The 24,124-nt window shown below is 36.3% G+C and overlaps 1 protein-coding gene across 3 annotated transcripts; it reads left to right on the top strand.

The window, feature by feature from the left end:
* Positions 1-23,865, top strand: LOC129726666 (homeobox protein Hox-D3). Of its 3 annotated transcripts, none has more exons than XM_055683626.1 (5): positions 1-615; positions 691-1,003; positions 16,850-16,985; positions 17,049-17,458; positions 21,697-23,865. In XM_055683626.1, exons 1-5 carry the CDS (start codon positions 309-311, stop codon positions 21,923-21,925), a joined length of 1,395 nt encoding a protein of 464 aa, XP_055539601.1. In that variant the 5' UTR covers positions 1-308; the 3' UTR covers positions 21,926-23,865. The 3 variants fall into 3 exon arrangements, with proteins under 3 accessions (XP_055539601.1, XP_055539599.1, XP_055539598.1); XM_055683624.1 differs by having other exon boundaries at positions 670-1,003; XM_055683623.1 differs by having other exon boundaries at positions 1-1,003.
* Positions 23,866-24,124: the final 259 nt, after the last annotated feature.

Below are 24,124 nucleotides of genomic sequence, written 5' to 3'. Positions count from 1 at the left end.
CATTTGTCCTGATATCGCGTTGCGCTCTCGGATTGAGCCATTTTTTCACTGATCGACGGCGGTGTAAATAGTTGATATTTGAACTGCATTCGCTTGCGTCTCCACATCCATGGTTTTCCCACGCGCTTCGAAGCCACTCTCGCGTCCTCGCGCCGTCTATTAAGATAAATCAGTGTGCCTCTATTAATTACAGTGTTATTTATTGACTTGGTGAAAATGCAGCAGTGATTTGCCAAAGTGATACAATTAAAATTAGAGTTAATTGAAATTTAATTAAGGTTGATTGGTTTCAATGAAAAAGTTGGAAAATGGAATCGGCAGCATTTGATGATCAAATATTTAGTGAATTCAACGACACCCTCAGTCCGCTTGGCACGAAAGCTATACATGCTAGTGGACCCAGTGGTCATAACATACAAGTGGTGTTGGGCATTAACCAATCTTCGCCCGATTCGTGCACGCAACGTTTACCAGAAGTGAACAGTATCCTAGCCGCTGGATCACCCAGTTACAAGAATATAGATTACACCAACCTGAATAAAGTGGACTACCACTCAAATGGAAAAATTGATCAGCAGTATTCGCCCAATTCCAACAAGATGGAGTACATCAACTGTAAGCTCGATTATTATTCGCCGCAGCTCAACGTTAATAGTAACCCAAATAAAGTAGAATTTGTTAAAACCCTAGATTACAATGCCAACGGCCGCATCGAATATTCGCCGCCTTCGAAAGCATCGGACTACGGCAGCGGGAAGCTGGAGTACGAAACCACCATGACTATCTTCCAGCAGCCACCGCCCATGAGTTCCTCCTCGCTGAATGGCTTGAACGATCCTGGCAAACGGAAAAACGACGAAGTGCATAGTGCTTCGGGATCGTCAACGCCCACCACGACAACTCCGATTGTCAACGGAAACGGAAGTGACAGTGCCTCTAGTTCGAACAAGAAAAACGACAAGAAGAAGGCCGATCCTAACGGAATTAAAAAGAAAAAGACAAGGTAAAGCAAAAAACTCAAATGCCATTTTAGAACAGTACAGCACAGTGTTTTATTTTGCTGATTTCGTGCGAAAAATTAATAGCGTCTTCAAATTTGATTTTAGGGATATACTTTATTCGGGAAAGTTTTTATGTTTTTTATTGTGCTCCTTTTAAAATGTACGATTTAGTGATTAATTCACCTAGAAGTGATATGGAAAATTTATTTTTTCAGGACAGTAAGATAGACAGCTAATGTCTTCAGAAAAGTTGTGGCAAATGGTTTCACTAGCAACTTTGTCGAAGGTGTCGGATTTCTATCTCTTATGTTAAAAAAGATATAAAAAGTTGTATATGCAATGTTCACCCAAATCATAATTTTAAATATAACTTTTTTCCTGGATTTTCTACATATTTTATACCTTCTGCAAAATTATTAACCAAACAGAAATACACCTTTTTGCTGAACATTTGATCTAGCTATGGTTCAAAATAAAAAAGTTACTCAACCTTCAACGGTTTTTCAGGGTTTAGTTTTTAGTTTCAGGGGTTTAGTTTAACTTCGAATTACTCAGCCGTACGCAAAAATACGCAGATAACTTTATGATTTTCTAAAAGCATGTCTATTCTACTTCCAAAAGAATATAAAATCTTTTGTCTAATAGAGTCTTTTCGATTGTTTCAATGAAAAAAATCTTTTGCATGGAAATTCTGACTTTATCAAATAACTTTTTTATTTTTAAATATAGCGTTTTACAATATTCAGTGAAAATATAAATCCAATAAAATCGCGTAATTTTTTAGAAGGTCATAAAAATATAGAAAATCATGGGAAATACTTATAACAAAAAATATGAAATATTGGTCAAAGTTCAACGCATGACATCATCTAAAGTGAATCAAAAATCGTATTTTTTCAGTTTATTCTTCGTTTTCTTCTCCACTGTCCTGTTCGAATTGAACGAGAAGAGTTTTAGCATCTTCTGACAACTCTTTCGTATTAATTTTTGGCCAACCTCGAGCTTCCGTCACCATTGGATCCGAAGAAACCAGCAACCAGTGCATGAGATCCTCATTCGCATTCTTTCTAGATATTTTTCGGGTGTGGTATTCTCGATATCTGTTGATTAAAAAATAAATCACCGAATGGATTAAGAACTTGAGTGAATGTTTACCTTGGTACTATCTACCGTCGAGCGTGCATAAAGTACTTATGCACGGATCGGCGGTTATCGAACACTTTTTGGTCCCTATTGGACAGCTGTCGAAGGAAGCACAAGAGGCAAAAAATAAAGAGTGGAAACGGTAAACATTCACTCAAGTTCTTAATCCATTCGGTGATTTATTTTTAATTTAACAGATATCGAGAATGCCACACCCGAAAAATATCTAGAAAGAGTGCGAATGAGAATCTCATGCACTGGTTGCTGGTTTCTTCGGATCCAATGGTGACGGAAGCTCGAGGTTGGCCAAAACTTAATACGAAAGAGTTGTCAGAAGATGCTAAAACTCTTCTCGTTCAATTCGAACAGGACAGTGGAGAAGAAAACGAAGAATAAACTGAAAAAATACGATTTTTGATTCACTTTAGATGATGTCATGCGTTGAACTTTGACCAAAAATTCATATTTTTTGTTATAACTATTTCCCATGATTTTCTATATTTTTATGACCTTTTAGAAAAATACGCGATTTTATTGGATTTATATTTTTGCTGAATTACAAAAAACGCTATATTTAAAAATAGAAAAGTTATTTGATAAAGTCAGAATTTTCATGCAAAAGATTTTTTTCATTGATACAATCGAAAAGACTCTATTAGACAAAAGATTTTATATTTTTTTGGAAGTAGAATAGACATGCTTTTAGAAAATCATAAAGTTATCTGCGTATTTTTGCATACGGCTGAGTAATTTGAAGTTAAACTAACCCTTGAAAAACCGTCAAAGGTTGAGTAACTTTTTTATTTTGAACCATAGCTAGATCAAATGTTCAGCAAAAAGGTGTATTTCTGTTTCGTTAATAATTTTGCAGAAGGTATAAAATATGTAGAAAATCCAGGAAAAAAGTTATATTTAAAATTATGATTTGGGTGAACATTGCATATAAAACTTTTTAAACTGAGTTACAAAAGTAATACCAACGCCAATTATGAGAATTCGCGTTTACGTTTTTTGAGGTTGCTGATTCTGATCGGCTTGTGTAAATGCAGTTATCTGTAATATAAGCACTATAACCTGTTTTTCACAATGCTATCCAAGCAAATTTCCACAGCCTAATAACTGCGTTTAATTTCGTTATTGGCAAACATGAAAATAGAACAATCTTTTCTCAAAGATGATCAGTTTCAACTCCCACTGCTACGCAGCAACCATTGCGAGAATCTCTTATTAATCGAATCTACATTTATTTTCCATGAAGGACAACATTTGAGGAGATACAAAACTCATGAACCCAATTTTGTTGCTATAAATTTTTCACAGTGAGCGACTAAACGTTAAAATTTCATGCCATTAAAAACACCGAATTTGGTAAAATTTTACCGGAATCTCAACAGCTTAACGTTTGGTGAAATCTTCGGTGTTTCCGGAAATCTCCGAACAATTTGTGAAACCACCGACCAATGAATCAGTAATTTTCATAGCTTTTTGGGAACGTTTCAAACTGAACAGCAAGTCAAGTTTACCGAAAAAAAACTGTAAAAATTTACAAGATGAGAGAAAAAATACCGAACGCACCTGTGAAAAATACCGGTGGCAGAAATCACCGGTAAACTCGCCTTCAATCTGTTTCGCAATTTTCAGAGCTTATAGCCCCGGTCCAGCTCCGCCTTCTTCCCAATAGCTCTGTCAATTTGGCAAGTTGTGTTTGAAGGATGTCCGGATCGTTTAGCTGGTGAGATAGAACCACGCTTGTCGTACAGTCCCCCCCACGATTATGGATCGCTTGAGAAGATGTATGAATTCAAAAAATCATTTCTGACCAATTTTATTGTTTATAAGTAATCTATAAATGTTTTTAGTCACAGAAATATGTAATCTTTCACTTCATGTCTTGTGAATATTTCTCAGAAAGTATGTTCATTTCATAACTAACCAAATACACAATTATGGATCACTTTTGAGTGCGGTTCTAATTATGAGACTTTTCGCATCATATTATTCAGCATAATAAAAACAGCTTTTGGCAACGAATTCATTCAATAAACCTTATTCAAATTATGTAATTTGAAGAAATAACAATATTCAAATCGTATTAAAGATCCCGCATGGCCTGGCCACATTTTATGTGGCTTTTGAGGTTGCAGTTAGACCGAGAGTCCACGTCTGTCGCTCCCGAAGGTAGCAATGAACCATTGTATACGGAACATCATAACAGTTTCCCGCTTTACATAGTTTTCCTGTCCCTCGTGCCTTGGAAATAATATTTTTCAAAGGCTCAGCATTGTTTAGCTTCCGTTTAGAGAAGTTGAGAGGGTGTTTTAATTGGTGAAAATCACATTTGAATCGGAGTGATCCATATTTGTAGAGAACTATTTTGTCTCGGTCCCTATTATGGAACACTTGGAAAATAACTAGTTTTCACAGAAAAATCGTTCTCAACCATCAACATTTTGATGAATCGTGAAGAACTTACCTTGATCTTTGTGTATCTTTGAGTTATTTTTTGCACGAGTATTAGCGATTATATGACATATGAACCATATGAATGATGAGCATGCTACTTACGCTGATTGAGGAAAACGACAAATATTTTGATAGATTCTGGAAGACAATATTTCACGCCTATAAAAAACACATCAATCTAAAAATAAGAACGATGCTTTCTGTGTTTAAAGCTAGCAAATATGGCATATTTTACTGCAAAACTGTTACATGCCTTTGAACCGCTAGTTTAACTGAATTAAATAACATGAGACACAAAAGTGATACGTAATTGTGGGAGATCCATAATTGTGGGGGGAGTGTATATCTGCACAATTTTAGCAAACGTATCTTTGTGAAGCTGTAATACGGAAGCTTTGTGAAATTCCATAAATAGATATGGGTACTGATCGAAATTTGTGTTTTTTGGACATTTTACCACAAATAACTTCCGATTTCACCGTATGTGTAAAAAACTTCCAATTTTGAACACGAACCTGAAATTTTGAGCACGAAAACTTCAAAAGCACTAAATAACAGCTAGACACAATGTTTACTACATTCGAGAAAGTTATAAAATACACACTAAAACTCTGTAAATCCCATTTAAACCGTAGTATCCGTTTGGGGATGGATACACTTTTTTTGCGTAATTTTCCATCCTTTTACATGATTCACCACATAAAGTCTGAAGAAAAGATATAAACGCCGTAGGTATTTCAAATGGCAATCTGAAAAGTAAACATAAATAATCATTGATAAATCATGGAGGAACATTAATGAGTCTAGTAATCAACTTTTCACCAGGAAAACAAAAAAATGTAAATTGGTAGGGGGTAGATAAACATGTTGGAACACCGACTCTCGTCTGATTATCGAAGTTAAACAACATCAGGCGCGATTAGTACTTAGTTTCAGGTGACCGCTTGATAACGTCGCTTGTCGGCGCCTTCGGTGCCGTCGGTCTAGCCTTAGTTGATAGTTTGTCCGTCAACCATACTGGAGGCCTGGGCTTTTTTTTTAAGGGGGGGGATTTGTTAATGGCTTAAGTATTTATGATAAATATTAGTAAATAATGAGTATGTGTGTCCAATCACAAATGGTGACTTCTCAACACTGTTAGAAATTTGTAATTTTAATTGTTAGGATTTGTTTGCTTTCGCAATTAGGACTCATCATTCGTAGGGATTTAAACCTACTTGTCATAAAAGGGGAAGTAAACTTACAACTAACTTAATTGCTAACTAATTGGCTATAAAGAGAGCTTATCGTAGCAATTGAGGATTGCAACGATTTTTGTCGAAAATTGTTAATAATTTAATTTGACATAGCTTCTAATGGTTCAACACCAGTAAGTCTATGTAATTCGAGTGTACCAAACCAAGGAGGACGCTTCAAAATCATTTTCAGAATTTTATTTTGAATCCTTTGGAGCGTTTTCTTCCTTGTTAAACAGCAACTTGACCAGATCGGTACAGCATAAAGCATTGCTGATCTAAAAATTTGTTTGTAAATCAAAAGTTTGTTCTTTAAACAAAGTTTAGAATTCCTGTTAATGAGAGGATATAAACATCTCGTATATTTGATGCACTTGGCTTGTATACTCTCAATGTGCTCTTTGAAAATAAGTTTTTTGGAGGCCTGGGCTTATTCGAATTTCAGCTTCGCCATACCTGTCAGTGATTGTAGCTTGGCATGATCCTCTTACAACCAACTTGTAGTAGGTTCAATTCTACACACTAAAATTTCTTTTCATGGTTCACCAAAGAACAAACAGATTCACAGCATTTTTTTCTAAATGTTACTGTCATTCGGTTCTAAAATTTACAGCAAAATGTTACTGTTTTCCAGCAATACAAATTTGGTGTGTAGTCTACACCAGCAGGTTTTCTGGATCAAATATGGTCAAATATTCCGTTTCGAATGCTTTAACCGGCATGAAACCTTCCTGCTCGTTTAATAACCTGACCTGTAGCAGCTAAGCCCTTGAAAATATTCCGATGGCTATTCTTATACACTTTCAAGATGGCGGCGTTTAGTTCATCAATGTTGTTATATAGCTTCTCATCAGCATAGTCCACTTTACAAGGATTCCCTAAATAGAATCATAAAAAATTAAGTAAAATATTCAAAGATTGTTGTTTTCTTAAACCTAGTCGAAATAAGTTTCGGTACCTTATTCAATTTAGTTCGAATAAATTATCATCAACTTATAGTATGCAGAACCTTGCGAATTGATAGTTTTACAACTCTCCGCTTGTCCCTCACCGACAGCTACGGTATCTTCGGCCTTCACTGTACAGTTGCATATTTTTGTGAGTCTTCCATGTAAACAATTCCTTATCACTCTATCCGATCTTGGAATAGGAACACCTTGCTGTTTATATGTTCTGATTCACTTTATCACCTCATTTCTGTGTTGCCAGTGATGAGTGAAATTTCAAAATAGATTATGGCTTCTGGAATGTCAATGTTCTTGTTCTCGAGTAATCTAATTTATGAACGACAATATGAATTTACGGTTGGGTTCCGCACGCTCACATGTGAGCTAATGGATGAAATATTAGAAACGATTGATAACCGAAAATACGCGGGAGCGTTATTTCTTAACCCTAAAAAGGCATTTGGTATTATAATTCATAAGCTTCTGCTCCTAAAACTTGAAAGCTATAGTTTGGTTACTCTTGAAAAATTACCTAACTCATCGACAGCAATTTGTAACTATCAATGACCGAAAAAGTGATCTCACAGTGGTCCTAGATTGCCTCAGCGTTCCACGAGGAGGCAATCTAGGACCACTGTTGTTCCTGGTGTTCATAAGCGATTTATCGCACTTGAAATTACACGGACGGAACTGAATTCTTTGCGGATGAGTTTTATACAATTCTGTCCATCCGATCGCCCAATGCATTTAGCAAGACCTAAACCATACAGCATAATCACGGAACTTCCCAACCTTTTTGACTCCGTGGTCCCTTTTGCTTTACACTAAGAGCTCCGCCGCATAGGTCAAAAATAGAATTTTTTTTTTTTGTTTTCTGCTTATTATCGATTTAATGGATCGGTTATGAACCTGAGAATGCAGAAAACCTATTTTGTTGGCCTATTTCATGAACAGTTAACTTTGGAGCACGAGATAAGTGAAGGTGTTTGACACTTGAAAAATCAGCTTAAGCAGTACGTGTTTTTTACATTGTGCATATATCCGCCTTGGAATGAATTCAGTCGCTTCATCTGTCATCTTCATTATGAACCTTCAGAAAACAGGTATTTTTTGCTATTGCGGTGTTGTTTGGATAGGTATGTGCTAAACTGTTATCAAAATTAGTCGTAAAAGGGAATTCTACGTTCCCTTTTACGTTCCCTTTTAAAGTCAGAGAGAACCACTCATACTGAAATTCATGTAAACTATTAAATGTGTTCCGCGCGAGATACTATCACCAAATTACCACCAAACGATGAACTCAGGACTCAGAAAAGATTTGCTGAAGGTACCATTTGCATATATTTGCATCCAAGTCGATGACAAGCGGCTAAAGATGGTTACTTTTTCGCTTGAATTTAATGTTTTCTGCATAGTTTCTTAGAAGGGTTGTGGTACATTCAGCTCAAATTTACAAATTTGTTCTTATACATTTGTCTATATTTGAATTTTGATATTTGGTGTTGAAATACGGGAGGTTTCTGAGACAATATCAAATTTGTTCTAGGTTTTTCCAATGGTATAAAAGTCAAACTTTGATCGCTTTGAGGGTTCACTTAACAAAACCCGATTGAGCTTGAATTTTGAATAGGGACTTTTTTCGAGAAGGCAAAACTTTTGAAAACTGTCGCATTTTAAAATTCAATGGTCAAACTTTTCCCTATATTCTATTGGCACCCTATTATGTATGCATGATAATGGGAATACCAGAAAATTGAAACAAGTTGGATGATGACAGTCCCAAAAATGGTTGTTATAATCAAAACACACCTGATTCTGTCGAATTTATAAGTTTCCAAGAACAATATTGTACAAAAATGATTTATGACCGCCCTTGCCATACAATTCGAACCACTGTGCGCCGCCCCCTTTCTGATACAAGTTTTGCAATTCGAGGCTGCGTTTTTGCGTCTCATATCATCCTGCAAGTCTAATTTGTTTCACGTCTTAGTCCCAATAAGCAGATGCGTTGAAAATCCGCTGTCACGGAGATACCTAGAAAGAAATTTTAATTGACCATCAAATTAATTAAGAGCATCGCGGCCCCCCAAAATGTGCTTCGCGGCCCCCTTGCCGACCGCAGACCACGGTTGAATACTACTGTTCTAGTCGTTAAGGACGATCTGTTCTGGAGCTACCGGTTATTTAAATTCATACTTTTAAAATTCATAGAATAGACCACTTCAAATATCTCAATTTGGACAGTGTCTTGAACTGGGGGCATCCAAATCTGCACCTCAAAGCGAAACTACTTGTTAGTCAACGGGTAGTTAGGGTCACCTTCCCGAGTGTCAGTAATATAGGCACAACAGCAGCGGAACTAGACCGACGGCAAAAATTGAAAAAAAAACCCTTTCCCAAATTTTCATAAAGATTTGAGTATTAAGGAAAAAGTTAAGGCGACTCGTCACGACCCTGGAAGCTAAAGTTCAAATTTTATACGCGAGTATCTCGGTATGGTGTTTTTTTTAATGACTGCCTTGTTTACCTTGATACCTTGATTGCCTATTTACAACTACTTAACCGATTTTCTTTATTCTTTTCTCTGAATGTTCATCATATTTGTATTTTATTTATTTATTTCGTCGAGCAGATGTAGACTACATACAATATTTCATTACAGTTGTTACTTATAATGTTTTACAATGTTCTTCTTACGTGCCAAGCATTATTTCTAGTGTATTTCAGACATCTTTAATTTGTTCTTTTGACATTGTTATGTCAATGGTTTCACAATGTAGATTATACTGACGCATCATTCGATTTATGGGACCATTTTTTGCATAATTAGTTCTGCACTGTTTTCCTGAAAAAAAATTTCTTGTTCTAAGATGCCGTGAAGGTGTATAAAAGCTGAGTTGTGATAGTAATGCAGATGAGTCTATACGATAAGAAGTAATGTCATTGATGAAGAATAGCATTGCAAATTCACGGCATTGTTTAAGTGTTTGTAGATTAATGAGCATGCTGTTTGCTGAGAGGAAATGCAGTTCAATTCAAGTTGCGAAGCGCGTATAGAAGGAATTGTTTTTGGATTCTACACGTTCTTCGTGTGTGGCAGCATAAGGATTCCATATGAGATTACAATATTCTACAATAGGTATAACATATGTAATATACAATAGTTTGATAGTGTACGGGTCTTGAAAATTGTCTGGCTGAACCGCTTAATGAAGCCCAGCATACTATTTACTTTACTTATGATAGAGTTATAGTGTTCTGTAAAGGTTAGCTTGGTGTCCAGGATTACTCCTAAGTCCCTAACAATCTTGCATTTTTGTACAGTTTGATTTCCTACAGATGTAACAATAAGTGGTATTTCACGTTTTCGACTAAATGTTATTGCGTTACATTTCTTGACATTGAGTTGGAGTAGGCTTTTATAGCACCAAGTGTAGAATAAGTTGAATTCTTTCTGGAATTCTCCTGCGTCGCTTGAGTTGCTGATTTACATGAAGAGTTTCATGTCGTCTGCGTAGAATAATATGTTTACTTTTTTGAGTATGAGGGAAATGTCATTTACATACAATATGAAAAGGAGTGGACCCAAATGCGAACCTTGGGGCTCCGCAGAGGTGACTGAAATGGGGTTTGAAAGTTTGTTTTGGAATCGCACTATTTGTTTGGGATATGTTAGATATGAACTCAAAAGTTGAGGTGCCAATCCATTTCTTTGCAGTTTGAAGAGTAATAATGGTATGTCGATTAGGTCAAAGTCAGGGCTTTTACGTGCCTACCATTATCCATTGCGTTGAGAATAAAAGTTATAAATTCCAAAAGATTCGAGGTCGTCTAACGACCTTTAAAGAAGCCATGCTGTTTACTAGTGATATGGTTTTTATTTGCCATTTACAAGTGATTCAAAAAGTTTTGGAATGCAAGAGATAATGGCAATTCCACGGTAGTTACGAACGTCAGATTTCGCGCCTGGTTTAAAAATAGACACTTAATACGAACACTTCCAGGTTTCGGGGAATTTCCCACTTTTCAGAAATATATTGAAAAGACGTTCTTCTGAAAGATTCTTCAAGAACGTGGGAGCAATTCTGTCAGGTCCAGGCCTTTTTGAAGCGTCTAAGCTTTTAAGTGCTTTTAAGACTTCTTCGGAGAATGTAGTGTAAACTTCCTGAAAGAAATTTGCAAAAGATAACAAATTTCGGATGAGTTATCGCCTACATTTCCATCAAAATGCATCAGTGACGGGAAATTACTACTTTTCAGTTTCGTGGTTACATAGCTGAAAAATTTTTTTGGGCATGATTGACTTCATTTTCGATTTTACGATTATATTCTTTCTGTGCTGCATTAATGGCAAGGTTAAGTTGGCAACATATGTCTAGGTAGTTTTGCATGTTGGTACTAGTTTTTTCTTTTTTGTACAGTTTATGTGCTTTTTGCTTTCGATATTTCAATTTTGTTAAATGTGAATTAAACCATAATAGCAGTTTACTATACTATGTTCTTCTTCTTCTTCTCATTGGTACAGTTTCTAATATTTTATTCTGCATAATTGTGTGAAATTTAGCTGCCTCATTGTCGACATTTTAAGACTTCTTCGGAGAATGTAGTGTAAACTTCCTGAAAGAAATTTGCAAAAGATAACAAATTTCGGATGAGTTATCGCCTACATTTCCATCAAAATGCATCAGTGACGGGAAATTACTACTTTTCAGTTTCGTGGTTACATAGCTGAAAAATTTTTTTGGGCATGATTTGACTTCATTTTCGATTTTACGATTATATTCTTCCTGTGCTGCATTAATGGCAAGGTTAAGTTGGCAACATATGTCTAGGTAGTTTTGCATGTTGGTACTAGTTTTTTCTTTTTTGTACAGTTTATGTGCTTTTTGCTTTCGATATTTCAATTTTGTTAAATGTGAATTAAACCATAATAGCAGTTTACTATACTATGTTCTTCTTCTTCTTCTCATTGGTACAGTTTCTAATATTTTATTCTGCATAATTGTGTGAAATTTAGCTGCCTCATTGTCGACATTTTAAGACTTCTTCGGAGAATGTAGTGTAAACTTCCTGAAAGAAATTTGCAAAAGATAACAAATTTCGGATGAGTTATCGCCTACATTTCCATCAAAATGCATCAGTGACGGGAAATTACTACTTTTCAGTTTCGTGGTTACATAGCTGAAAAATTTTTTTGGGCATGATTTGACTTCATTTTCGATTTAACGATTATATTCTTCCTGTGCTGCATTAATGGCAAGGTTAAGTTGGCAACATATGTCTAGGTAGTTTTGCATGTTGGTACTAGTTTTTTCTTTTTTGTACAGTTTATGTGCTTTTTGCTTTCGATATTTCAATTTTTTTAAATGTGAATTAAACCATAATAGCAGTTTACTATACTATGTTCTTCTTCTTCTTCTCATTGGTACAGTTTCTAATATTTTATTCTGCATAATTGTGTGAAATTTAGCTGCCTCATTGTCGACATTTTAAGACTTCTTCGGAGAATGTAGTGTAAACTTCCTGAGAGAAATTTGCAAAAGATAACAAATTTCGGATGAGTTATCGCCTACATTTCCATCAAAATGCATCAGTGACGGGAAATTACTACTTTTCAGTTTCGTGGTTACATAGCTGAAAAATTTTTTTGGGCATGATTTGACTTCATTTTCGATTTAACGATTATATTCTTCCTGTGCTGCAATAATGGCAAGGTTAAGTTGGCAACATATGTCTAGGTAGTTTTGCATGTTGGTACTAGTTTTTTCTTTTTTGTACAGTTTATGTGCTTTTTGCTTTCGATATTTCAATTTTTTTAAATGTGAATTAAACCATAATAGCAGTTTACTATACTATGTTCTTCTTCTTCTTCTCATTGGCACAGTTTCTAATATTTTATTCTGCATAATTGTGTGAAATTTAGCTGCATCATTGTCGACATTTCCTTCAGTATTAATAAGTTCTGCAAATTCATTATAAGAAGTCTACTTTTTGCTTGCTCATAGTCGGCTTTATTGAATTACGGCACTTCTTCACACTCCCAGTCGCACGGAAGACCAATTTTATGGATGAAAATTGAATATTCTTTTGCTGTGTGAAAAACTTCTTTTTTCCATAAAGGTGATAATGATGTGTACAGACAGAACCCTTCCGTACAGTTGTAAATAAGAGGTCCAGAAATGAATTTTGTTGATTTTTTACATGGTTTATTTGGTATAGACCAAATAGTGAAATTTTGTCGAAGAGATCATAGTACCTAATGTTTCGTCTTCTCCTACGACTGGGAGTAATAATGATTCGTTCTCAATGTCTGGGATGAAGTCAGCATTTCTTGAATTAAAGTCGCCATATACGTGTAGCTTTACTTCTGGTTTCATACTTGATGTAATAGTTTCGACGATTCGAAAAAATGATTCAAAAGATTGTTTGTGAGCATATTCCGGTGGGAAGTACACAGAAGAAAATATATGTGTTTCTCTCGCAATAAGTGCTTTAGCGCACACATGCTCGAATTCTTTGTGCTTGGTTGTTTTAATTTCTTCCGAAGTAACTTCTGCATTAATGGCTATGAGGACTCCACCTCCAGACTTTTTATGAGATGCATCTAAGTTAAGGTCGTGCCGAAGTACATTGAAATTATTTCCAAAAACTTCTTCGCTTCTGACGCTTTCTTCCCAGCTAGTTTCAGTTCCTAGAATTACTTTGAAGGTGGATGATAATAGATTTTGATGAATTTCCTTCATTTTGGCTGGACTTTTCATGCGTATACCAGTATTTCAGTCACATTTTGTTGCCCGTTCGAAGAAGCTTATGGAAAAATATTTTGATTTGAAAGAGTATTTTCTTCCTCGAGAGAGGGTGTCGTTATTTCATTCTGTGTGGAATGTGAAATTGTGTCCTTGAACGATTACTTTTTGACGCACAAAGGTTTACTTTGCCGAGATCAATTGTTTTTCAACAATTTTCAACACTCAATTCTTCTAAAACAAACGTTACCTTTTGCAATAAAAACGAAATACCTAAAAAAATTATCGTTTTCAAACCCGATACAACTTTGAATCAATAAAATTTTATGGTTTTGATGATTTCAGTAGCTGAACCTCTATCGCATCGTAAGCTTCACTCCACCGATAACTGAAATTTTTTGTAAACAAATGCTTTGTACACATGCTTACAGTACTACTAGAAAATTATAACTTGTTATTACGTTCAAGTTTGATACACACCTTTGAAAATGCTAACTTTTCTCATTTCCTCTTGAGCGAAAAAGGCGTTGTTGCGAATCTTCCCACTAGAAGGATTCCAGAAGGAACCCTCAGTTCAGATTATTCCAATAAGATTAACCCTATCCCCGCATAGAGAAATTAATTTTTACATCGAAAAATGACATTCAAAATCTTATTACTCAGCAACCGCATGCATAATTGACACAAACTGTATTGCATATTGAATATCAATCTGTTCTCTAACTGCTTAAAATATTTCCATCGTTGGAAATTTCAAGTATAGTTGTTAAACTGTTATCAAAGTTTATATGTCAGATGATATGGCATGCATGGAGAATGCAAAATTTTTGCAGGGAATTCGAAAATAATTTCTCTAAGCACTGAAGTATTGGTATTTTGGCTAGGATTAGGTTAGGATTGATAGGAATTAATATTCAGTTTTGTGCGCACCATAATATTGGAACAGATGCAAACACAAGATACAAATTCTCATGCGCGCCATCGATGCAGAGGTGGAATCTGACTACGGTAAATTTGGTAGGTCACATAAATTATCCAAACTGACGATCGGCGATTATGATGATAGCCTAATCTCTCACAATTCAAACTAATCTCAGTTCAATCCCAATCGAATCCGGCGAACTTTTCTGAGATAAAATATCTTTCGACTTGTCCTTATATGAACGTAATCCTTATGGCGCCGGTGCGTTGATTAACGGATCGCAAGTTATTACGGTTTTCATTGGATTCGTCTCTCCGCGTATACATGGTCAGTGCAATAGTGGTCAAAACAAACAGGAACGAATAAGTTGATATCGACGCGCAAAAAAATATCCTCCGTAGCAGCAAAGTATGAAAAAGTGTCTACGGCCGCGATACACAGATCTTAAACAGAATTTATACCCATTTAAGTTTGCAAATAATAACTATTACAAGATAGTCACAAGATTTTATTTTCATTTTTATTTCGAAGACTATTCGCAACAATTTACTCTTATTACGTATAACTACTGGTACTGAACTGGCATTCAGAATGGTTTAAACTCTTTTGTAAGTCTTAAAAATATTCTAAACTGTTTTGGAGATCAAATTAAGACCTCAGAAGGGAGTGATTAACAATACCATCAGCCAGGTTGAGATTGTGCCAGTAGGGGTGATATTAAACCATCCAACCCTTGACTCGTCAGCCTTTCCTCCTGGGTCAGAAGACTAGTTTTTCTTGGCTAAGTATCCGAGGAAACTTATTCAAGAAAAATTGGTCTTGTGATCACCATGGGATGGCCTACAAACAATGGGTTTGTATGGCACAATCTCACCCCCACTGCACAGTGGTTCAATAAAGCAAAAAGTGGAACTTAATTGCATAGCGCCTTTCCATTTGTCCATTTGTCCCAATCCACCCATATTAAAGTAGGGCGAGCATATGTTACAGTAGGTTTTCATATATTGAAAATACTAACTATTTTGTATTAAGAGATAGAGGTTTATCGGGCAAAGTTTTAGAACGTGCAAAAATATGAAACTTTGCTGAACAAACATAATTCCTATCTTCATTGGGTACAGAGCTACAGAGTATTTTATATAAAAGTTACTTAAAAGTTAGTTTTTTGTACTCAACATTTGTTAGTTACGTTTTACAAAAAAACGTTGTTCCAAGGAAGCATTTGGGCATATAAAACACACCTTTTTGTTAAAGACCACATATCGTTAGGATTTTTCCTTACTAAGTAATAGGGACAATCTCACTCCGGCTTACTGTACTCACATGAACTATGACAATGAAGCCTAATTGCAATACTACAAAAAGGATGATTTCAAAATACAGCGTAATAAAACGTCACAAAAGCAGCAGCAGATGGTGCTAGTGTTACTTACGTAAAATACTGTTATCATTCGAATAATGCTTTTATTGCCAATTCGCTCAAAATGTTATGTCTGCTATGATAGTTTTCTACTATGGTTATAACATTGTACTACAAAATGGATGGCAGTTTTGAGACGAAGATTTATGCGATAGTTATTGCTTAGAAAATGTCTGTTTTGTGTGCTACATTCAACAATTCGGTAACTATCTCTCCTACACGTGCTATGACAAGAAACTGCTAATATCACGGCATTGATATTTGTTTATTTTTATGTATTTCAAATATGTTTAGTTTCAAAAACCAGGTAAACTTTATGGCATAAGCACACAATAACAATAGAATTTAATTTGTGGTATACAATACTAAATAATCAATGCTTGGAACCGACTATATCGTCACTATGTTCACTCTACAGATAAACTGAATAAACATATCAGTCGCTGTTGTTGTAACTCAGGAACATAAACGACAGACAAAATCAATTTCAACATTCCTACTTTGTTTCCGAACTATGACAACTCAGAATTTTATCTTTACCTTCCATAGTCTGTTCTCATGATAACGTGAAGCACAATGTCGAGCTAGAGAATCCAGAGAAGATATTTGTCTCATTCCAGTACAATGAGGTTGGACGAGGTCTGAAAATCTCTTCGGAAAACATTAGACCAGAGGGGATAAAATTGTCCTCTGAAACAACGGTAGTTTGAAGACCATTCGGAATATAGAACACAAAGTCAGCATTGTTCGCATCTTCGATTTGAGAAAGTACTTTGTCATGAAACGTAGGGGTAGATGAATGTTTGCCATTGTTTCAGCCGTCCAAAATAACATCCAGTTTTTTCTTTTGTAAACTGAATACTGCCATGCTTTGTCATAAGTCAATACGAGTCTCGAACATGCACGAACAACACAATCATTAGTTCGAAAGCAAAGTTCGAAATCTTTCAATTGGATACCTTATATTTTCAGGACAACCTTCACCGCATACCAACTAGAAGAGCTAGAAAGAGCTTTTGAACGAGCACCCTATCCTGATGTCTTTGCACGCGAGGAACTTGCACTCAAGCTCAACTTAAGCGAATCTCGTGTTCAAGTTTGGTTCCAGGTAAGTGTTTACGAAGGTGGACTGCAAACAATTCAATTAACCTTTGAGTCTTTCGTCGTGTAGAATCGGCGCGCCAAATGGAGAAAACGCGAACCACCTCGAAAATCCGCCTATATGGGCAATAACAGTCCATCGACGCCAATGAATGGGCCGATTGGTACCACGTTCACACAGTACCCGCAGACAACGACAGTGACTCCACCAGGCAGCGTGGAAAGTTGGCCCACCTACCAAACCCCGTACGAGCTAAGCCCTCATTTCAATCTTCTATCTCCTGCTGCTAGTCCTTATGGTTCCTTTACCACCCAGTATGGTACTTATGTGCATGAAAGTCAATTATTTCCCGTACGGCAACATTTCGATTACGGTAGTCCATCCCGGCCAGGAGCTGAGCCCGAGGAGCCACATCACAAAACAGAACATTATGCGTCACTGGACGATAAATTCGATACGCACTGTTCTGTCTCCGATGGGTAAGTTTCCCCTTCCGATTAATTTGTTCACAAAGTCCTATTTGTACACTTGTTGTTGCATTCAAACCCGGAAATGAAACAATATCAACGATTATTCACGGGGAATTAGAGCCAATACTCTCTGCTTGAAGATTTAAAATGCATATGGCAAAATGCTTCTGTCAACCTATAGCTCTTCTGATTCGAAAGACCCTCTTGACCATTTGCCATAAGAGACAGTCCGACGGTCCCTACGAGTGTTCCACATGGTCATCATGGTTTCTGATTTCCTTCTCCGTTTGCCTCGCCGGATACCGATACTTGCTTGGAGCACAATGAAAACCGGACGGTTATATTGAAACGAATCGCATTAAATCTGCATCTGTCTCGAAAGTGTTCGGAGATAATAAATTTGAAACAATTGAAGCTTTTTCATTTTCACTTGCAAAACGTACGGAGCGGAATAGTGCATCTAACTCAAACATGCCACAACCAATTGTGATCCTGTTTTCGCTCTCACAAACTCGTTTCTGTACGTGGCCTGTACCATAGGCTCAAGTGGCTCTCGGTAGCTGCGTTACAGTGGTGCTTCACATTGTACCGAATATATGGCACAGAATTGAACCGATTGGCACTTTCTCTTTTTGGGGTTTTTACGTGACGCTTCCAAATCAAGAATTCTCTGCTATACACAAATGTCTGACTCATGTATGATTTCTATTGTTTTTGCATTCAATACGTTTCACCCAAAGTCATACGATTTTTCTAAATGCAGTAAATGAAGTCAATTATATACAAAATAGTGCTATCAGCAACGAACTGAATACATAAGAAATTCCTTTTTTCGGTGCCATGCAACAGAATACTGCATGCAGCACATATTTGAAACTATATCCGCTGCTGAGAGGAAACGGGAAATGAGGAAAAGAGTGACCCACTGTAAAGCACATCGGTTTTCCGTTTGTGTGTGCCGTTTCTCTGTGCGAATATTTCACTTTTTGTTCCTATCACGCTTTGACCAACCAACGTTGAAATTAAAAACACGTATGTACCTATCTGTTGGATAAACATTGTTAGGGCTCAATTCACAGAATGGGCCGCATTTTCTCCCAAAGAATGGCATTTTGATACAATCAACAGCAAGCAAGTCCAATCGTACGCAATTTGTCATATTTCGAACCCCGGGAAAAAGGTCTGCATTTGTCTGGATACACGTGATAAATCAATCATCCCCAAAAGGATCCCACACGCACACATAAACAGACCTTTTCTGGTGGTTACAATAAACCAATAATGATTAATCACTGCTTGATAAGGGTGCCAAGGCGAAAGGCCCAACGTTATGTTTCCCATTAGTGGAAGGCTTCACCCGCCACCGCCCATGCGATGCTATAAACTTGATTTTTTGCGAGCCTTGTATCTGAATTACACACTCTGTGATTAATTGCTGAATTCACTTAACTGCTCGTCTTGGTCAAATGTCGTGTCAAGCTGTTATCAAATTCGACAAAAATTAAATTTATAAATCGATAGTATAGCATCATCTATCAAACAAGAACTCCTCTCATGAAGCTTTTATTCCACGTGATTGGTAGTATCACATCTAATTATTTGAATTCATGACAACATAATTAATTCATTTGAAAGGAATTGAACCATTCGTAACTGACGATCTGGCATACCACATGTACAAATTTGTTTTCTAACTTAAAACTTTCCGAGTTCGTGTTTAAATTAGAAACTAGAACAAAATCAAAAGCACTTGAAAGAACAGTGGATTCGCAGTATTTTTTGAACCACAGTTGTGCGCAGCAAGTTTGATGAAGAGTGTCAGAGAATGACTAATGGGAAAAACCGCGCTGGAACTCACATACCTACTAACAACAGTTGCGCCATAACGAATACTAGCACTACCAATGTGTTCTTGTGGGAGGCTTACTTTTCCATTCACGATTTTGGAGAGGTACTATAAAATGATCAAAAGAATCGGCAATCAGAGTAGCGTTCTAAAAAAAAAAAATCTAAAAAAATCTGCTAGCTGGATTTTAGAAGCTCATCAACTCTAGCTAGAAGGAAACACCTCGATTTATTTTTGGAGATAGGTTTCAAAATCGGGAGTCGCTCGAAAGCATAAATCACAAGCTGTAATAATGGTTTTGGATGTTTTGAAGGCCAGGTGCCTAGGGGCTTAACTAAAGTTATAAATCGCATATAAATCGCAGTATATACTCTTTTCTTATTAGTTTTAATTAATTCTTTTGTGTTGCTGATCACCAATAGATCATTGCACAAGAAAAATAACCTCACTTTTCTGACACATCCCACGGGTTTGTTTACAATGCGTTCCATTCACTTTTTATGCGATAGGAGTGAAAATGAATGATACGAGTACGAAAGAGATGGGAAAACTCTCCGCCTATGCGAATTTGTTACTGTGATCTTTTGGTTTATTCTTGGAAACGCAATTTTTAACAAGACAGTTCCGCATTTTTATTCGAGCCGAAAATTTTACTATGTACACAAATCCGCGACAACTGTCAAATCCCTTTCTTCTTCTTGTTTTGTGACGTCATCGTGCAATCGTGGCTTTTCAACACCAACAAACGGCAGTGAAGCCAAAAATGGCCGATTCCGAGCCACCACTTCAAATTTTCAAAACCACAAGACTTAGTAACAACTAATGCGTCACCTGTGAAAGCGCTATTATTATTATATATAAAATTCGATTATATCTAGTGAAAAAAAAATCGGAGACTATATATAATCGAGTCCGACCTGTAATACTAAAACTAACATTAAATCTATACAAAAAGTTCTTAATAAATTTAATAATTTTGCTTCACCAATCCATTTGTGACGGTTCACTTCACGCAGTTGCTGCAATGAAGTACGATTAAGAATATAACCGCTGAATGGCAGCTTTAAATTCTCTAACAAACATAATCATTCATTTATTACGTAACGTACTTAGAAGAAGGGGATATTCAACAAAGAGTTCCATTGCGCGAGGCCCCCATGCAAAATTGCGTTATTTAGGGGTGCGAGGTATTCAAAATTGCTAAAATTTAGCGTTACGCAATATGTGAATGACCTTAATAATACGGTTCTACCATTAAAGAATATTTCGACGCAAAATATACAACTGTTTTAAGAAACAAAGGCAAAAAACTTCAAAAAGGATAAAAAAACAGCCGTTCCTAAAAGAATCTAAATTTTTAAATATAAGCGTTTTGTGGGTCCAATAAATGAACTTGAATCAACTTCAAATTTTCATGGCTTATTATTGGAGTAAAAAGGAAACTTTTTCCGCCCGGCGCTCATCGAAATCGCATGATGTTACAAAAATGGCCACTCTAATACGTATCCCTATGAGACAACTCATGAAACATCAGTATAGTAGCTGATGTTTCAATTCGCCAAAGTCAAGTATCCATTAGTAAGTTTCAGCAAAACCTAGCAAAAAACAACACCATAACAACGATAATATTATAAAAGTATAACCAAATGGCATCCTTCCACTATGGTGTTCAAGCAGTGAAAAATTCGTCACGTTATTTCACATTCCCCTTCACTTCTTCGGTTGAGTAAGCACACAAAGTTTTCATTCAAGAGAAAAGTTGCTCGTTTGCTGGTTGCTTCCCTAACTGTTGTTGTCAACGTTCATCCCAATGTAGAGATAATCAATACAGCCACTTTATCATTTGCCACTCAGCTGATGCCATAGTGCACTGATGCTGAAACTTTATCACACCTTTCCTAACATCTCAACTACTCGGGACGTAGTTCATGGTGTTGTTGGAATCAATGCGGTTTTTTTTTTCATTTCCAGAGAAATTTTGCGACAATTATTGCATTATTAGTTCAAATGAAAAGATTGATAAAAATGGAAAGAAAAATAGTGGTTTGGCGTGCTCACTTTTAATACAGATTGCGTTTTAGTAGAGGTGTTAATGCGAATATTAAATATGAAACAACAACATAAAAGATAAGTGTTTTCCTACTATCATTAGCGATACCGCTTACCGTGCAACGCACTTGCTATTTGCAAATACCGTTGCGTAGTTCAGTCAATAGTCAATTCGAGCAAAACATTCGAATTGATAAACAGTACTACAAAGCGCTTATACAGAAAAAAATAAAGATCAAAGGCTCTGGAGGGCGTTGGACCCCCCCACCCCTCTCGCCTACTTCGTTTACTCAAATACTAACATCCTATGTACCAAAAGTTATTAACGTTTAGCCCTTTCATTCATTTTTAGAGTCACCAATGGGAAATACGTTGACGACACCAAGTACATCCATGCTGTCAACATCATCGATGATCCTAAATACACCAGCAATTGCCACATGGAAGACCCAACTTTGAAACAATCCCATTACGGTGCACCAAGCTCGTGTCAGCCGGGAGACGAGGCCGACTCCCTTGGAATCGTAAAATCTGAGGATGGCGTTAATCATAGTTACGTTTTGCCACCTTTTTTGCGCTGAGGCATAACCAGATAGCATCGTTTGTTAGTATTAAAGCTATTTAACGGTATAAGGGCTAACACGAGAACAAAGTAATCATTTTCTATAACATGTAGATAAAAAAATCAAAAACTCTCCGATAAAAGTATACAACAGATGCCTTATACAAAAACAAACAGAAATCTTCTTTTCATGTCACGCAAAGCGTGTCTCTATTTAAAAGTCGAAACGAGGCGTTGATTTACACACTCGAGCAAAATCCCCAAAAAATTGGCCTCACGCTTTCGACAACAGTTGCGGTTCGCCCGCAAAGGTTCCTTTTTTGAGGGCCAACATAAATTATAAGGGACGAAGAAAAGGTAAACGCCAGTGCCTGGGGATATTTATTCGATCGCTGAAAAAGTTTCCACACCAGTGAAGCTTTTAACCTAACACTATATGCTTGAACATGTAACTGTTGAATGTAGCACAATTCTGTGCCTCCAAATCAATCAAGCAAATGTTAGCAGGCGGACCGTAAGTAATTCAATATTCAAACAAATCCATTCATCATAAACTCATTTTGGAATCCAACTGCCAGAAGCAACTGTATGTCACAAAGCCTTTTTTCAGTAATACTGAAGAAACAAATAAATATTCGTCTGACCGTTTGAACAAGCGGTATAGCAGGCAGTTTGGTTGGAATAATGCTAAATAAAAATCTGTGACCGCAGTTTTTTTCAAGACAATCATCAACATGGATACCCTTAACTAATGAAATGCGGTTCTATAACAAACACAAAGATTATTTTATGACGGATTAAGTCATTTGTCCATAAGAAAATAAGCAAACGACAGGGGAAAATAATAAAAGGCTTTTTATAAAAACTAATGAGAAGAAGAATTTCTTACATGAACATAAATTACACAACAAAATCCATACGTCTATCCAGAAAATGTTCCGATTCCGTTAGCGTAGTACACAGTTGCCGAAATCCCGGTGAATTACGAAATCACTTGAAAACTGTTAGTGTTTATCGAGTTTATTTAATGTTGTTAGAAACGTTGATTCTGATGCGTCAGGCATGATTCAATTTAGTTCAATGTAAATACTAATAGTACGTTGATGACGTGCAAAGCAGCCGTAACAAACAGATGCACAGAAGTGCATTTATATTCTCGCTGAGGCACAAAAAATCTCTAGCGACATGTACCGGTTAAAATTTTATGCTGTGCGAAGATTTCCCTCTCTTCGGCGAGGCATTGCAGAGATCACTTGGAATGTGTCTGCAATTTGTACGGAAGGATATACACATTCTACTTGCCTACGCAGGGTGCGAACTGCGTCAGGAAATCTTCCTAGATGTGCCTGTATACATTAGCACATAGTATCTATACGAATGTTTCTAGGAATAAGAGATGTAATGTAAACGAAATTTTAGCTTCAGTAATAGTCATTTTTCAACAAGTATCATTTCGCGAGCAGAATATCAAACGCTATAGCATGTAAGAATCTGCATTTGCTCCACGCGTAGCATACGTTATGCTGAACATTTCGGTGTACTGAACTGATTTTGTTATGCACAAACTGCATATAAAACAACAGATTAGGAGACAGATTTCAGTGCGAATAGTAAACATTAACAGTAGGAATACTCCAAGCTAAGCCTCGTGTACAAAATTGAAAGCTTCCTGTGCCAAAATCAATATGAAACTAAGCGACCAGGCGTGTAAAAATGTGTATACATAAAGTTAGGTAGACTGACATTAATATGCATAATAACAATTTTGTGTCACAATTATCATCCTTCATTCTGATACAGAAACTATTGCTCACAAACATTCGCCGCGATAGTTTTTTTAAGCATTAATTAGCCGTAGTGAAACTTTAGACTATGTAAATGTAAATTTTACCAAATATGATAATTGTCTCTCAGTACATAAAAATACTTATCGTAAATATATTATTGATTTTGATTTCATTTCTGATTATTATATCAAAAGAAAAGGCCAGTTCAGGTGCCAAAACCTTAAAATTGTGTTTCACAAAGTTCTCCCAGGATATTCCTAACAAACATTGGTTTTCTAAGACGCATTACAAATTACAACTACCTCATAATTTTTGGGTAAAATGTCATTAGATTGAATTTTCGAGTGCAGCGATATTCATTGCAATCAATTAATTCAACACTAAACGTACTTTAGTTTTTTTACCACTGAAGATCTTATCAATGAACACAA

The sequence above is a fragment of the Wyeomyia smithii genome, chromosome 3 (assembly GCF_029784165.1).
Source record: "Wyeomyia smithii strain HCP4-BCI-WySm-NY-G18 chromosome 3, ASM2978416v1, whole genome shotgun sequence".
NCBI lineage: Eukaryota > Metazoa > Arthropoda > Insecta > Diptera > Culicidae > Wyeomyia > Wyeomyia smithii.
Note: the sequence above shows the minus strand (reverse complement) of the source record. Positions and strands in the feature narration are given on the sequence as shown.

Bases quoted from the DNA above. Each gene is read 5' to 3' on its own strand.
- LOC129726666 (XM_055683623.1), top strand. From the start codon at position 309: ATGGAATCGGCAGCATTTGATGATCAAATATTTAGTGAATTCAACGAC. The intron at 1,004-16,849 runs GTAAAGCAAAAA...TTATATTTTCAG, and splicing joins ATTAAAAAGAAAAAGACAAG to GACAACCTTCACCGCATACC. The intron at 17,459-21,696 runs GTAAGTTTCCCC...ATTCATTTTTAG, and splicing joins CACTGTTCTGTCTCCGATGG to AGTCACCAATGGGAAATACG.